The 14,202-nt window shown below is 28.1% G+C and overlaps 1 protein-coding gene across 2 annotated transcripts; it reads right to left on the bottom strand.

Moving 5' to 3' along the window:
- Positions 1-500: 500 nt before the first annotated feature.
- Trbl (tribbles pseudokinase 2) lies at positions 501-14,185 on the bottom strand. Of its 2 annotated transcripts, XM_074244886.1 has the most exons (5): positions 14,123-14,185; positions 13,576-13,757; positions 10,265-11,329; positions 8,738-9,039; positions 501-3,038 (listed from the first exon to the last, which is right to left on the bottom strand). In XM_074244886.1, the coding sequence occupies exons 3-5, from the start codon at positions 10,553-10,555 to the stop codon at positions 2,579-2,581; spliced, it is 1,053 nt and encodes a 350-aa protein (XP_074100987.1). In that variant the 5' UTR covers positions 10,556-11,329; positions 13,576-13,757; positions 14,123-14,185; the 3' UTR covers positions 501-2,578. The 2 variants fall into 2 exon arrangements, with proteins under 2 accessions (XP_074100987.1, XP_074100993.1); XM_074244892.1 differs by lacking the exons at positions 13,576-13,757; positions 14,123-14,185 and adding an exon at positions 11,815-13,051.
- Between the last annotated feature and the right edge of the window lie 17 nt (positions 14,186-14,202).

Consider the following 14,202-nt stretch of genomic DNA (forward strand, 5'->3'; position numbering starts at 1 on the left):
CATATATTTATATATATAAATATATAAAATATATGAAAAATTGATGTGGGTACTCAAATGAAAGCTCTTGATGAGTGTAACATCGGGATGAGCTTATACCTTTAAAAATGTCAATAGTTCACAAGATACAAGGTCATTTCTTAATTATGTATCTAGAAATAGAGCATTTTTAAATGCAACAAAAATACTTATCATCATAAATTGATTATCGGTAAAAATGATTAGAAGCTTTGAAAACATTTAACATAATTTTCAATTCTTTAAAAAAAAAAAAAAAAAAAAAGTTTATTTAAAAATTAAAAAAATTAATTACTATCAGTTTGAATAGTAGTCTTCGCTGTTAGATGGCACAACTTGTCTATTCTTTGAATGGCATCAAATTTGAACTAGATTCCTTGATTTTTAATGAAAAAATTAAAATAAAATGCAAGACAATTTAAAATAGTAAAATAAATAAATTTTTAATAAGAAATTGATAGAGAAATAAAATAAAAAGAAAATTATTGTATATATTTCATATATTTGTTTTTTTTTTTTATGTTTCACATACGTCCACTTATTAACTACCTAGTTATTTACATCACTTGTTTTATCATTCTATAATTTTAAGACATTAAATTTAATTAAATGAAGTTAAATATTTTTATGATACACATTAATATCTCCAACGACAAAAGCATTGTTATAATAATATTCAGCCGTATACTCCAACAATTTGGAGTAAAAAAAATAATATTAATTATAACAATAATAATAGTACTGATGAAAGTAATGATAATAATAATATTATTAATAATAATGAAAAGGAAGGGTAGTTTTTTTTACAATTACAGACTTCATTGAAGATTACATACACTTGTTCTTAAATATCAACTAAAAATCAATTAAGAGTTCTACGAATAGTAAAAAAACAAAGAAAAAAATTTTAATATTCTGAAATTTATGAAAAATATTTTTCCATAGTTGAAAAATTTTTCTTAAAATAATTGATATTATATATCAGTTAAATATTATTAAATATACATACAATGATTTAAAATAACAAATTTATGGCATAAAAATGAATGAATATTTATGTAAGATTTGATTTTATCACTTGGGAGCCCTTAAGCAATAATTTATTAAATGTTTATCTCATTTTAAAGTATCTAATCTTTAAGTTATTTTTCTTCTGCAATCACGATGTGTACACAGACTTTAATCTGGAACACGCCTGGCATATTTACCCGAAGGTACGGAAGAATGGATTTGCGTTCAGTAAATGTAATAATTTAAATTAAAAAAAAAAATAAAATAAAATAAAATAAAAATAACATATGAACATTGGTTTTACTGTACAATCAGGTGTGAATGCACAATTTTAATTACGAATGCCATTTAACAAGAAAAAAAATCATACGCATGAATAATTTATTTAGAGAAAAAAAAATCAACAGAAATAAAAATTATTTTATCAAGGATTTAAGAGACACAACCAGTGTGAAATTTTCAAAAAATTGATTTTTTTTTTAAAAAAAAAACTCTTTTTTTTTTTTTTTAGAAAAACTTTTTTTTTTTTAGAAAATTTCGAAAAAAAACGCTCTGCTATAAAATAGATAATTAAAAAATCTTTTACGTAGCAGAACGTTTTTTTCAAAAATTTTCTTTATTTAAAAGAGAAATAAAAAGCTGCAATTATCGGGACCGGCTTTTAACTGTCTAATTCAATAACTAAATTTTTAAGTCGCAAAAATTAAAAAAAAAAAAAACCGTCAAGAATTATCTAGCTAGATATGACTGACCAAATTTGAGAAAAAAAAATGTCTGACGGTCATGAAATGACGGACATTGACAAAAAAACAGTCATTTCACATCACTAGTTATACATTTAAAAATAACATACTAAAATTTCAAAATGATATCTCAAATAGTTTTTGAGTTACAGCCATTTCAAGAGTAGCCGCTCGGCAGGTAGAATAGAATCAATTTATCTTTAAACGCGTTTTTTTCAAAACAGCATTTTTTGAATTTCGCTGCAGTAATTACTCGAAGACAAATGATCCGATCACAACCAAATTTTTTTCTGCATGTTCTGTATATATTTTTCCACACAATGATCTTCCAGTTTTTTGATCTGATCAAAAATCGAATTTTGGCAGGCCAAAATTTTGGTTAAAATTCAATTTTTTTTTTTTAAATGCCGCCATTTCGTCAATTTTTGATATTTTTTTTCAACCGTGGGTCATTGTACGGACAATATCTTCTAGTTTAACGAGAATTTTTTTTTTTTTAATATTTAATATTTAATTTTTAATTTAAATTAAAATTTAATATTTAATTTTTTTCTACAAAATTTTTACTGTGTATTCTCAAAATATGTATAAATATCCCCTTAAAATTTCAAAACAACTGATACAGTATTTTTTTTTTTAATTTCCAAAAATCGCCTTTTTTAGGCTATCACACTGGTTGTCCCCCTGAACCAAAGAAAAAATAATAAAATAAAAAAAAAAAATTAACAGAAAAAATCTAAAATGAAAATAATAATAGATGATTATCGTAAAATGTACGCAATTATTGGAATATAATATTCACGAAATCAGTCTTGAGAACGATTGATCTGGTTGTTGTCAGGAACGATCTGATCGTGGTTAGACATTTTACCGGTGATATGCGAAGAACTTAACAATGGTTTCGATAACCAGGGATGCCTCATTAAATCCGATGCGTCTGGCCTTTCTGAAGGTTCTCGCCTCAATATAGCTTGGATCAGGCACCGTGCACGTGCGCTAAATAAATCTGGTACGTTGAACAGTCCTCTTGATATTTTAGCAAAAAGCGAGGCATGCTCTGCGTCATTGAATGGATAACGACCAACTAGCATTGTGTAGAGTAACACACCGAGCGACCAGATATCCGCAGCTTTGCCGGAGTAAGCTCGTCCTGAACGTAGAACTTCTGGCGCTACGTAAGCTGGACATCCGCGACGATCTGTTAATTTGTCATCGTCGTAATCAACAATCACTGCGTCCTCCAAGCTTTCCAGCCGCAATCGTGTCCTGCAAATAATTAAAATAAAATTAATAAATTATTAAAATTACATTGATAAATTTTTAAAATAAAAATAAATAAAATTACACAAAAAAAATAAAACGAGAATGATTTTAAGCCCGTGGGTTATCTCCGTGACTTGATGTCAGGGTATTGCAAAGCACAAAAGAGAGATACGCGTACCGTTTACTCAACACGACAGCTAAGCAAGTCTTGTCTCTCTATACATACATAGTTTACGTTAGTTTAGCCGCGTGACTGTAAGACATTCAATTTAGCAAGAGTCTTTGACGATTGAGACATCGGCATAAACGTAGCATTGGTAAACCGTTGGTGGATAAGAGTTGTACATAGACGAAAGACAGTAACAACCAACAACGAGGCTTTATGGCTAACACTCTCTGTTGCTGGTTTGTTAAGTGTAAGTTACGTTGGTTAATATATAATAGTATAATATAATATAATATAATATAATAAGTAATGGTAGCGAAAGCTTGATGCTAGAGGGTTTAATACCTCAAGGCACCTCAATCAAGCCTTTGCTTATAATAACACTGTCTCACTTAACTTATATTGAGATTTATACCTAATGTCAATTTATTTATTTGTATATATATTTTTATTCGTGTGAATATCTACTACAGCAAGTAATACGGAAGTATATAAGAGTAAAGCAATGTGAGAGTACGCGTAATATTGCCTCGAGTGGATGTATGATTGGGTAATAACAAGAGCTTGGCCCATCGCCGATTACCACACGTTTTTGATTTGGTCCTCACGACTTTTATTCCGTGACTTTGTTGGTACACGTGCATATAAATATTTTTTATTTGTATGTCTATTTATGTGGTTAACTTAAATGCCTTGTTATTCACAAGATCGATTGATATTTCAGGTCGTGGCACATAATAACACACGCCTTTATTCACGCATATAGGTGATACCAAGAAAAATTTAATTTTGTCCGGTTAGCTGTACACAGAAAGAAAAAAAAATTTTGAATCAAGCGTTAATTTTTTTAAATAAAAAAAATTTTAAGGAAGACTGAAAATTTTTTTGGATCAAGTTAAAATTTTTTAAACGAAGTTAAGAAAATTTATTCTTGCTCCAAAACAACTTCAGTCTTTCTTACAATTTTCTTGGTTCAAGAAATTCGATGAAGATAAAATATTTTATTAATTTCTGAAGTACTTAATATAATTTAATTTAATATAATTGAACTCTATGTAAGCCACATAAACTAAACCAAATAGAATGACTGCGCTGCTTATCATTCTATTTGGAAATTTATTTTTGGAAAAAAAAAAAAAAATATCAATGTGATACAAATAAAAACCAATATTATTATATGAATTTCGGAAAATTGATTAAAAAGTGCAATTTCATTTCTTGTAATAAACACTCAGAGATATTTCTTTTTTTTTTTTTTTTTGTTTTTATAACTAGAATTCAAATTTGCGCGCGCAAGCGCGCGCATGAGTTTCGGATTTGCATATATTTTCATGCTTATGATATATTTAACCAATCACGTTACGAATAGTTTGCTTACGTGATATATTTTCATATTTTTCATCATCTAAATTGAAAGAGTTGATACTAATAATTTAAAATTATTAAGTAAACGAAATTTAATTTAATTGAAATTTAATTCTATTGAAATGTTATTACTTTTTTTACTTTATTTTTATTTTTATTTTTTTTTTATTATATATAACCAAATTTAATTATTGTAAATCTAATGTATAAAGCCGATTGGCGTTTGAATAAATAAATAAATAAATAAATAAATATTTATCTTTGAATAAGAAAATAGCTTTGTTTAAATTAAGTAAAAATTAATTTAATCAATCTAAAAAATTCTTGAACTAAGAATATATATTCTTAAAAATTTTTAAGAACACAGAAAAAAAAATGTTCTTAAATCAAGTATATAATTTTGAAGACCTTCATATTTTTTATTTAATTAAAAAAATTCTTGATTTAAAGAAATTTTACTTAATTTAAAAATTTTTCTTCTTAATTCAAAACAATTACCCCCTTGAAAATTATAATCTAAATTCAAGAATTCTTTTCTCAAATCAAGTAAATTTTTTTTTCTGTGCAAGAATTCTTTTATCAAAAAAATTTTCTCAAAAAGTATTTTTTTTCTCAGTTTAATAAAAAAAACAAGATTTAAGAAAATAAGAGCGAGAGAGCGTTTGAAAGAGAGAAAAAGAAAGAGGAAAAGGAAAAGAGGTGGGTCGTTGACATCTGCTTTCTTCGCAAACTTTCACTCCCGGTTGTTTTAACGGGTTCAAGAACCTTTAATAAAAATTTAAGCGCAAGTCTTGTTGAGATCAACGGCTCTTGTGAAATAACCGCGTGATGACCAATCGCTGTCGATTGGGAACTCAACTAACGAACGACGAGAATGTCGAGAGAATTAGGAATAGAAAGAGCATACGTAAAAGAGGGCATCAACAAGGCTACATTTTAATTATAGACATTTATTCAGTAATATTTATGTAATTATTGTTTTAATTACTTTTAAATATTAAACTGTTGTTTTTATTTTTATTTCTTTAAATTGGATATCTTTATTTGTTTAATTGTTAATAATTGGACTTTTTTCCAACTATTACTCAATGACAGATGTTAGTGCAATTAAACATAACATAAAAAATAAAAAGAAGCCTAATTACGGATAATTAAATAAATAAATTGTACCGATCTTAAGAAACAGTTACCAGATATCTTAATTAATACCAAAACAATAGAGAAGATAAGTATTTTTTTTATCCCTGAAAACAGGCAGAGTTTTAAGTGGAGGTATATATTTATATCATCACAAATAAAATAGATAGATGAATAATAAAATTAAATAACTCGTTTAAAATGTAAAAAAAATTGGAAAATCCAAAAATATACGACTCATAATACTTATTTAATTATATGTTTAATAAAATGAAGAATAATAATATAAAAATTCAGGTCTTGAGATCTAATATGTAATAAAGATCAGATGAAAAGACCATCAATAAATTCTAACTGAATAAATTAATATAAAAATTATAATTAATAATTATAAATAAATTAATATAAAATCAATGCTATTACTCATAAGTAAACATCAGCAACTAATAAAAAATAAATTAAATAAAATTACAAGCAATAAAAAAATAAAGAATGTGAAAAAAATATATAAAACATTTAAAATAGCACGATAATGCGCAAGCGCCTCTAGTAGGATAAATTTACACAATATATGTAGATGTAGTGTAGCCTTCTGGTTTTTATTTTATTAATTGTTTTTTTTAATTTACCCTAGCCAATCGCATTCGGTGACCTAAAATTCTTTCAAAAAATTAAAAAAAAAAAAATTTCAACTCAATTAATGCATTTTTTCGCAAGTTACAGTGTTTCCAAAGTTTCATGACGGACAGAAAAATTTTTTGATGTTTTTTTCCGTTTCTATTGCACTAAATCAATTTTTGAAGTGTTAAGTTATTCTCAGTTAAGTTCTTTTGATGATGATAGAAAAATATATTGATTCTGTGATTTAAAAAGACTTTAATAATAAAAATTTTTCGATCGTAAAGTACTCTCTGATGCTTCGCATTATGAGACTTAAAAAAAGTAAAGAAAGTAAATTTTTAGTGAAAGACAACCAAAGTCAGATACAGAGCGTTATTGGACAGTGTGCTAAATCCGGGCATCTGAGTTCGACGCCCGATGTATCCGCGTGGCTCTTTGAAAGTACGAGGTATGCGTGTAAGTCGTGATCATACTAAAAGATGCCTTTATAGTTAAGTAAGAGTAAGAGAAATTTAAAATGACAAACAAAGCAAGTAGTTGAAAATTCGTGAACTCTAACAGAAGTAAAAACGGATGTGGTAAGAAAAACTGAATATATTATGGAGAGGATAAAATAGATTGTGGTAAAAATAAAAAATGAGAAAGAGAGATAAATAAAGAGGGAAAGGAACCCTCGGGCTAGCAGGGCACGGCCAGTAAAACAGCCACACGTTTGTTAATTATATATACGAAGGTGGTTTCAAAACCCTCCAGTCGATGAACCAATATGCTTTTCTGACTTGCAACACGTGCCCCTTCCTTCTGCTTGTCTCTTGCATTATTACATTTAATATATTTTCGCTCTTTTGCTCCCACTGATCCGTCTCTCGTTCAATATCACCATCTCTATTAAACGTTTCGTTATAATTCTATCTATATCTCTCGTGCACATACGTAGTTTTCTTCCTCTCTGCTCATTCCTTTTATTCATGCTCCATTCTGTTCGTTCATGTGAAAGAGCTAAGCCGGTATCACCAGCAACAGCAGCAACAACAGCAGCAGCAGCAGTAGCAGCAGCAACAGCATATGCAACGCGCCCGGGCTCCGTGTATTATGTGCTCAAGCCGCAAGAATGCGAGCGGCACGATTGGCCAACAGAAATGCATGCGAGCCGGTTCCCGGGCTTGGCCTGTGGCAGCGGCTTTGTACATCTACGATGACAATTATCGCGAAGAACCCTACATTAAGTACGTACGTATGTATGTATGTGTATGAGTGTAGGCTTTAAGTTATGCTACGCTATGTGCCTATATGCCTGGACGCCTGCTTCAATCCACCTAGACTTTAGAGTTCAATTACACACACCCAACAGCGCCTGCCTTGCTCTTCAACCTTGTCACGGATTTTCCCATGACCAAGACAGACTAGTCATTGACTAGAGACAAGTATTCTCTTCCCGTTATATTATGTTCGTCGAAATTATTTTTCATTCTCGTTTTATTTTATTTTATTTTTTTTTTTTGAAATTATACTTCTTTTGGCGCGTAAAATTTTCCAAAAAAGCGACATGATGAAATTGGCCATAAAATATAATTAAAAAAATACAGATTTCTTTTACTAAGTTAACTCATATACAGGCTAGTCGCAAAGTATCCAACAAAACGTTTTTATTTTCAAATTCGATAAAAATACCATTTAATATAAAATATATTATTCATATTAATAATCAATTCTAAAAAATGGTCAATTAAATATTTTAGTTTTTATTTAACTTGGTAATTATTTCTTTTTAATTAATATTTTTTAAAAAATAATAATAATTTCATGAATTAAAATATAAATATTGCAGTGCCTATTATATTTAGGTATCTTTTTATTGAGTTCATAATTTTTTAATACAGACTTAATCATTTTGTTTATCGAATCTAGTAATTCTATCCATATTTTTTAAAATTTATATTATAGACCAAATAATTTACCGGAATTTTATTGGAAACAAAATCTAGTTTTGTACTACAATATTTGTAAGTCTTTTAATTCATGTAATTAATATTATTTTTGAAAAAATATTAATTAAAAAGAGATTATCACTAGGTTAAATAATAAATAATGAACTATTTTATAAGAAACATATTTTAAATAAATAATTAAAATATTTTATAATTATCAATTGTAAACTATTGATACTTTGCAACTCCAAAATTAGTTGATTCAGAAAAATCTTAAATAATATTGAATAATATTATTAGCTAAATTTTTATAATAGTGAAACCTTTTTGATTGTTTTTAACATTTTTCTTCGACAATTTTTGCATTTTTTTTCTTACGCCAAAGAAGTATAACTTCTGACGCGTGTACACAAGTACACAAACCATTTTTTTTCCATTTATCCTCACCTAGAATTAAAAATGAAATAATAAAAAATAAAATTTACCTCGCTTCATCAGCAAAAACGAATTTCCTGAGTTTGAGATCCCTGAGCACGACACCATTCTCGTGGCACGTAGCAACAGCCTTGGCGACTTGCCTAAAAAGCCGTCTCGCCTCAGGCTCGCGTAGTCGCCGTCTTGCCCTCACATATGCATGAAGATCACCATGATGACCCTCTAGCAGTAAATATTTTTTATCACGACCTGCATCGACTATCCCAGCAACAGCACTTGCCGCTCCTGTGCCTTCCAGTCTCATATGAGCTTGCAAAAGCGCCTCGCCACCTTTATCACTTGCTGTGAGTTGCTAAAAAATTAATAAAATAATAAACTTCAATAAATCACCTTGTTATTAATTAATTAACAATTACTAAACATGCCAAGGTAACTTAATTATTAAGGTCCTTTTTTGTGTCAAGCGAAATACGTAATACATAAATATAGTATAGACTGAGAACTATAGAAGAATATAAGTATGAGTAACCGGTTTGTAATGTAATTAAATGGATAATTAGACTTTGACTTTGAAATTCAATTGTCAAAGATTATAATGATGGTGATGACGATTATGATGTTGTCGAGGAACGGATCTGGGGCTTACGAAAGCATCCAGAGAGGACGTAATCGTCAATTGAATTCAACGCCCCTGGTTGCGAGTATACGATTATGAATAAAATGAATATATACATATACATCTCTTATATATACACGTATTAAGAGAGACGTGTTATAATACACAGTCCTTGTGTTTGCTCGCGCGGGATGCTGATGTAACTTTCATTGTATAACGCGCGTTGATTGTAAAACGTTAATGACAACGTTAAACTGTGTAAGAATAGTATCTACCATTAACATGAGAATATATTTGCAATAGAAATCTAATCATCATTATTATTATCATCTTTTTCGCTTTTATTAAAAATCATTTATACTATTATAACAAAATACACGGTAAGAACAAGATTACACTGGATATCATCCTAAATTATACTGAGTGAAAAAAAATTTCAGATAGTAGCTAGTATAATCCAGATTATAATGAGTATAATCCAGATATCATACAGTATAATCTGGATTATAATGAGTATAATCTGGATTATAGTGAGTATAATCCAGATATCACACAGTATAATCTAGATTTTTTTTAGCTACTATCTGAAATTTTTTTTCACCACAGATATCACTGAGTATAATCTGGGATGATATCCTGTATCATTTTGTTCTTTCCGTGTACCCTCGGAACCGATTAAATTAAATAAATAAATAAATTAAAAAAAAAAAAAAAACAAACAAATAAATAAATAATACTGAAGTTAGAGGTCAGCTGTAAATTAAAAAAAATTTTTTTTTAAATTAATTACAATAAAAAAATGCTTCTAAAAATTTTCACTTGTAATTTTCATTAATTTTTACATGTGAAATTTTTTTTTAATAATTTAATTGCTATAAAATTTCAAAAAAATTTTTAATATCTGTCAACTTCAGTGTTATATAAATAATAGAATAAATAATAATAATAAATAAATATTTACCTTGGCAACGAGTTGCTGACCAGTTTGAACATCAACACACCGGTAAAGAGCACTGCCCTCAGCCGGTCCAACAAGTAAAAATCTGTCACCAAGTATCGTGGGACCATGCTGAGTTGTTGGTACAAATTCACAGCTTGGAAATACAACTGGGGAGACCGGTGCCGGTTCTTGGTTATCATTACAATTCGGCTGATTGACTTCTTGATGTCCATTTGGATTAACCAGGAACTTGCCATTGTTGATTCTTGTTACTGTTAAATTCAGCGGATGCTGACGATTGGCCAATCTCATATTGCACGAGCACACGGATTTTATCCTCCGTTTTTAGGCACACACTCACACACACACACGCACGCACAGACATACACACACACACACACAGTTAGCAATAGTTCCAACAAGTGGACCTCTTCTTAGACACTGAATTACACTGTTGTATATTAAAAAATAACAAACAATCCTTTCTTGTCTATGTCCCACCGTAATTACCGTTTGCTACAACACCACTGAGACAAGTAGTGAGTTGCAATGGCTTACAACAACTATGACCTTCGTTAAATTGGAACACTTTGTTGGTGTTTATTATTATTTTTCTTCTACTCAGTTTTTTTTATTCTCTCTTAATTGTTAATTCGTTATTATTATATTAACTCTGTTTGTAATATTCTATCTTTATTACAAACCGACCAACCAGTTGCGTATCAGTATTCACTCATTATACAAACATTTATATGAATGTTAATTATTTTTACACTTTACATAAAACTTAACAACCACGTGTTTATTATCGATTGTGTGGTCGTATAATTATTTACCGAAGCGCTGCTTTCATTTTTTTTTTCTTCCTATATATTCTTCAGGTAACTGCAGTAACAAGTTATAATTTTATTTTACTACTATCATTACTTTTATTATAATTATTAATTATATCACTGTTTTGTTATTTAATTTTATAAATAGGTGGGACTTGATTTCGTCGCGGTAATTATTTATTCCCGTGGACGGAATTATTTAATTTTGACCTGATGAACTTGATGAATCACCAAATTACCCTGATTTATTATTCTGAAAAAATAAAAAATTATTTATTAGTTTATTTGAAATATTAATAAATTTTATTAATCGGTAAGTAATATAATTATTAGGATATAGTAATGAAACAAAGAAAGGAATCCCAGGATTACGACATTGAAAAAAACACAATGTGTATAATCACCGATTAAAAAGATAAAAAAAAAAAATACACGACTTATAATGTCAATTATGTGCATATATCTACGTTGTGTACAATACAATATATGTGGTATGTATATGTGTATAAATGTATGTAGATTGTGGACTTATCGTAAATATATAAATATAAAATACAAAAAAATGTTAATTTTTTTTATTTAACCAGTTGTGATTCAGACAACGTGATTTCAGCATAACAGTGACTTGAGCTTTCGACATTCATGTCGATAATACAGTTGTGTAATTACAAACCGGACAACCGATGGTGGGAGATCTTTAAGGTCAGGGGTATCTGGAAGGTGCTTCAATGTTCCTACCATTCAAAATATCTCATTATCAAATTCATTCAATAACTAAATATTATCTCTATTTACAATAATTATAAATAGTTTCTAAATTCAAATTTATCAACAGTTTCGCGGTTTTTTTTCCGCGCATGATTTTTTTTACAATTACGCATGACCAATACGGACTGCATAAAATGGCTTCACACATTGTTGAAATATTAAAATACTTCAATCAATTGAAATTTGAATATTTTTAAATCGAGTTGAAGATAAATAAAAATTTGATAATTAGTTAACTCGAAGATATCACTGTTAAGTAACTTCTTGACTATTTCATCAACAACAAAACCTTGAATATATACTCAAGGCTCAATGATATTGATCGGTATATCATCAAAGAATACTCAAATTACAAATATGATGCATGCCGTACACTTGGTCCACAACAGCTCATAAATATTCAACTGTGTACAGACATTTGTATACATTATTTGTAATAAAGTGTCGAAATTTTACACGTTATGCCATAAAACGTGAAATAGTTTTACTATTTCATGGATGTATTGATCAAGACTAAACTCCTATCAGAGTATCAGAAACTTTGATGATAAAATTCGAGCTATACCACAATAACAAGTCTCAACAGCTTCGATGAGTATAAATGTATTGGTATGATGAAATAAACTTAGTTGTTTCTCGAGTGTTAGTGATGTTAAGACCGGAAAGCTTGGCCAGATATCCTTCGTTAAAGTCAAAATGGCCGAAGTCCAGCGAATAAAATTCATTCAAATTATTTCAGCCATTATTTTTTCACAGGAAAAAATTTTTTGCAGTGTTAAAATTTTCGTGTTAAATTCTAGACACTGGAGTGCAATATTCTTCACACATTTTAACACTCAACACAATGAAGAAAAATTTTTTACTGTGCAATTTTACCAAAAACTTCTATTTTACCTCGCACGACACAAAGCGTGACACTTTTTAAATATTTAGGGTGCATAAAAACGAGTAATTAATTATTGTAAACGGAAGAAATCTTGTTAATGATTATTTTAGTTTTTTTTATAAATAAAACCGGAGAAAGCACACACTAAACAGATAGTTGAAGTTGCATTGATATGAAGAACAAGTAGTTAATGTTGTTACCATTGTGAAAGCGCTTTCGAATAAAATTCAACATATTCGAGAAATATTTATTGTATATAACACTGAAGTTGACAGACATTAAAAATTTTTTTATGGCAATAAAGTTAGCTGTCACTATTATAATTTTTTATTTTAATAAAATTCCATTTTTCATTTTTTTAATTTTTTAAATTTATTAAATTAATTTTTTAATTTTTTAAATTAATTATTGAATAAAAATAAAGTCAGCCGACATCTAAAAAATTTTTAGAATTTTTTTTATTGAAAAAATTATTACAAAAAAATAAAAAAAAATTCAAGTGCAATTTTTAAAAAATATTTTTTTGTTTTAATTTAATTATTAAAAAAAAATTCAGAATGTCGGCTAACTTCACTGACATCTAAATTGATGTCACAATTTCTTGTAATTAATTTGTTAAAAAAATTTTTTAAAATCACTGACGGCTAACTTCAGTATCATTATTTTATTTTTAAAACCACTTTTAAATAAATGATAATTTACTTAATAAATATAAATATATAAATTAACATTGATATATAACAACATCAACCACTGCACTTTGCACTTCAATCTTTGACACTTTTAATCATTTTTAAATAATATTATAATAATAATAACTAATCCATATAATAATATAAAATTACCTTAGTTTGTTTAAGTAAAAAAAAGTCTCAGTAAATCTTATATTTTTATTCTTGAAATTGAAATAATATACGTAATTATTGTTACCGTAATGTAACAACAATATTTCGTATAATAATATTTATCGTAATTGTCAATGTCAAACCGGATGAATCCGGTGATGAAAAAAATATTGTCGTAATTTCTTTAGCGGATATTGATTACTTATAGCGTTATAATATATATACATATATCTATATATATCTATATCTATATATATATATATATATATATATATATATATATATATATATATATATATATATAGATATATATATATAGATATATAGATATATATAGATATATGTAGCCGTGATAAAATCCGGTTAAATATTTCCAATTTAATAATATAATAATCACTTTGATAATGAATTATTATATCATATATTATACGAATAATTCGTAATCGGGGAACAGTTAAAGCCCAACAGGCCTTAAGCCGATCTCCGCTTAGAAACAACGACGACACAGACAATACGAAATTAATAATGACGTGTAGGAAGCACCAACCGTACGCGCCATTGTGCAACTACTAACTGACGACTGGGCACTCACTGAGACGCAACCTGGTAAAGACTGAGTATAACACT

Source organism: Cotesia typhae, unplaced genomic scaffold (assembly GCF_013202065.1).
Source record: "Cotesia typhae breed Kobodo isofemale line unplaced genomic scaffold, CoteBio_Ctyphae contig_11, whole genome shotgun sequence".
In the NCBI taxonomy this organism is placed as follows: domain Eukaryota; kingdom Metazoa; phylum Arthropoda; class Insecta; order Hymenoptera; family Braconidae; genus Cotesia; species Cotesia typhae.

Excerpts from the sequence above, each read along its gene's own strand:
- Trbl (XM_074244886.1), bottom strand. The coding sequence starts at position 10,555 with ATGAGATTGGCCAATCGTCAGCATCCGCTGAATTTAACAGTAACAAGA. Across the intron at positions 9,040-10,264 it reads GTCAGCAACTCGTTGCCAAG|CAACTCACAGCAAGTGATAA; the intron begins GTAAATATTTAT and ends TTAATTTTTTAG. Across the intron at positions 3,039-8,737 it reads GTTTTTGCTGATGAAGCGAG|GACACGATTGCGGCTGGAAA; the intron begins GTAAATTTTATT and ends AATTATTTGCAG.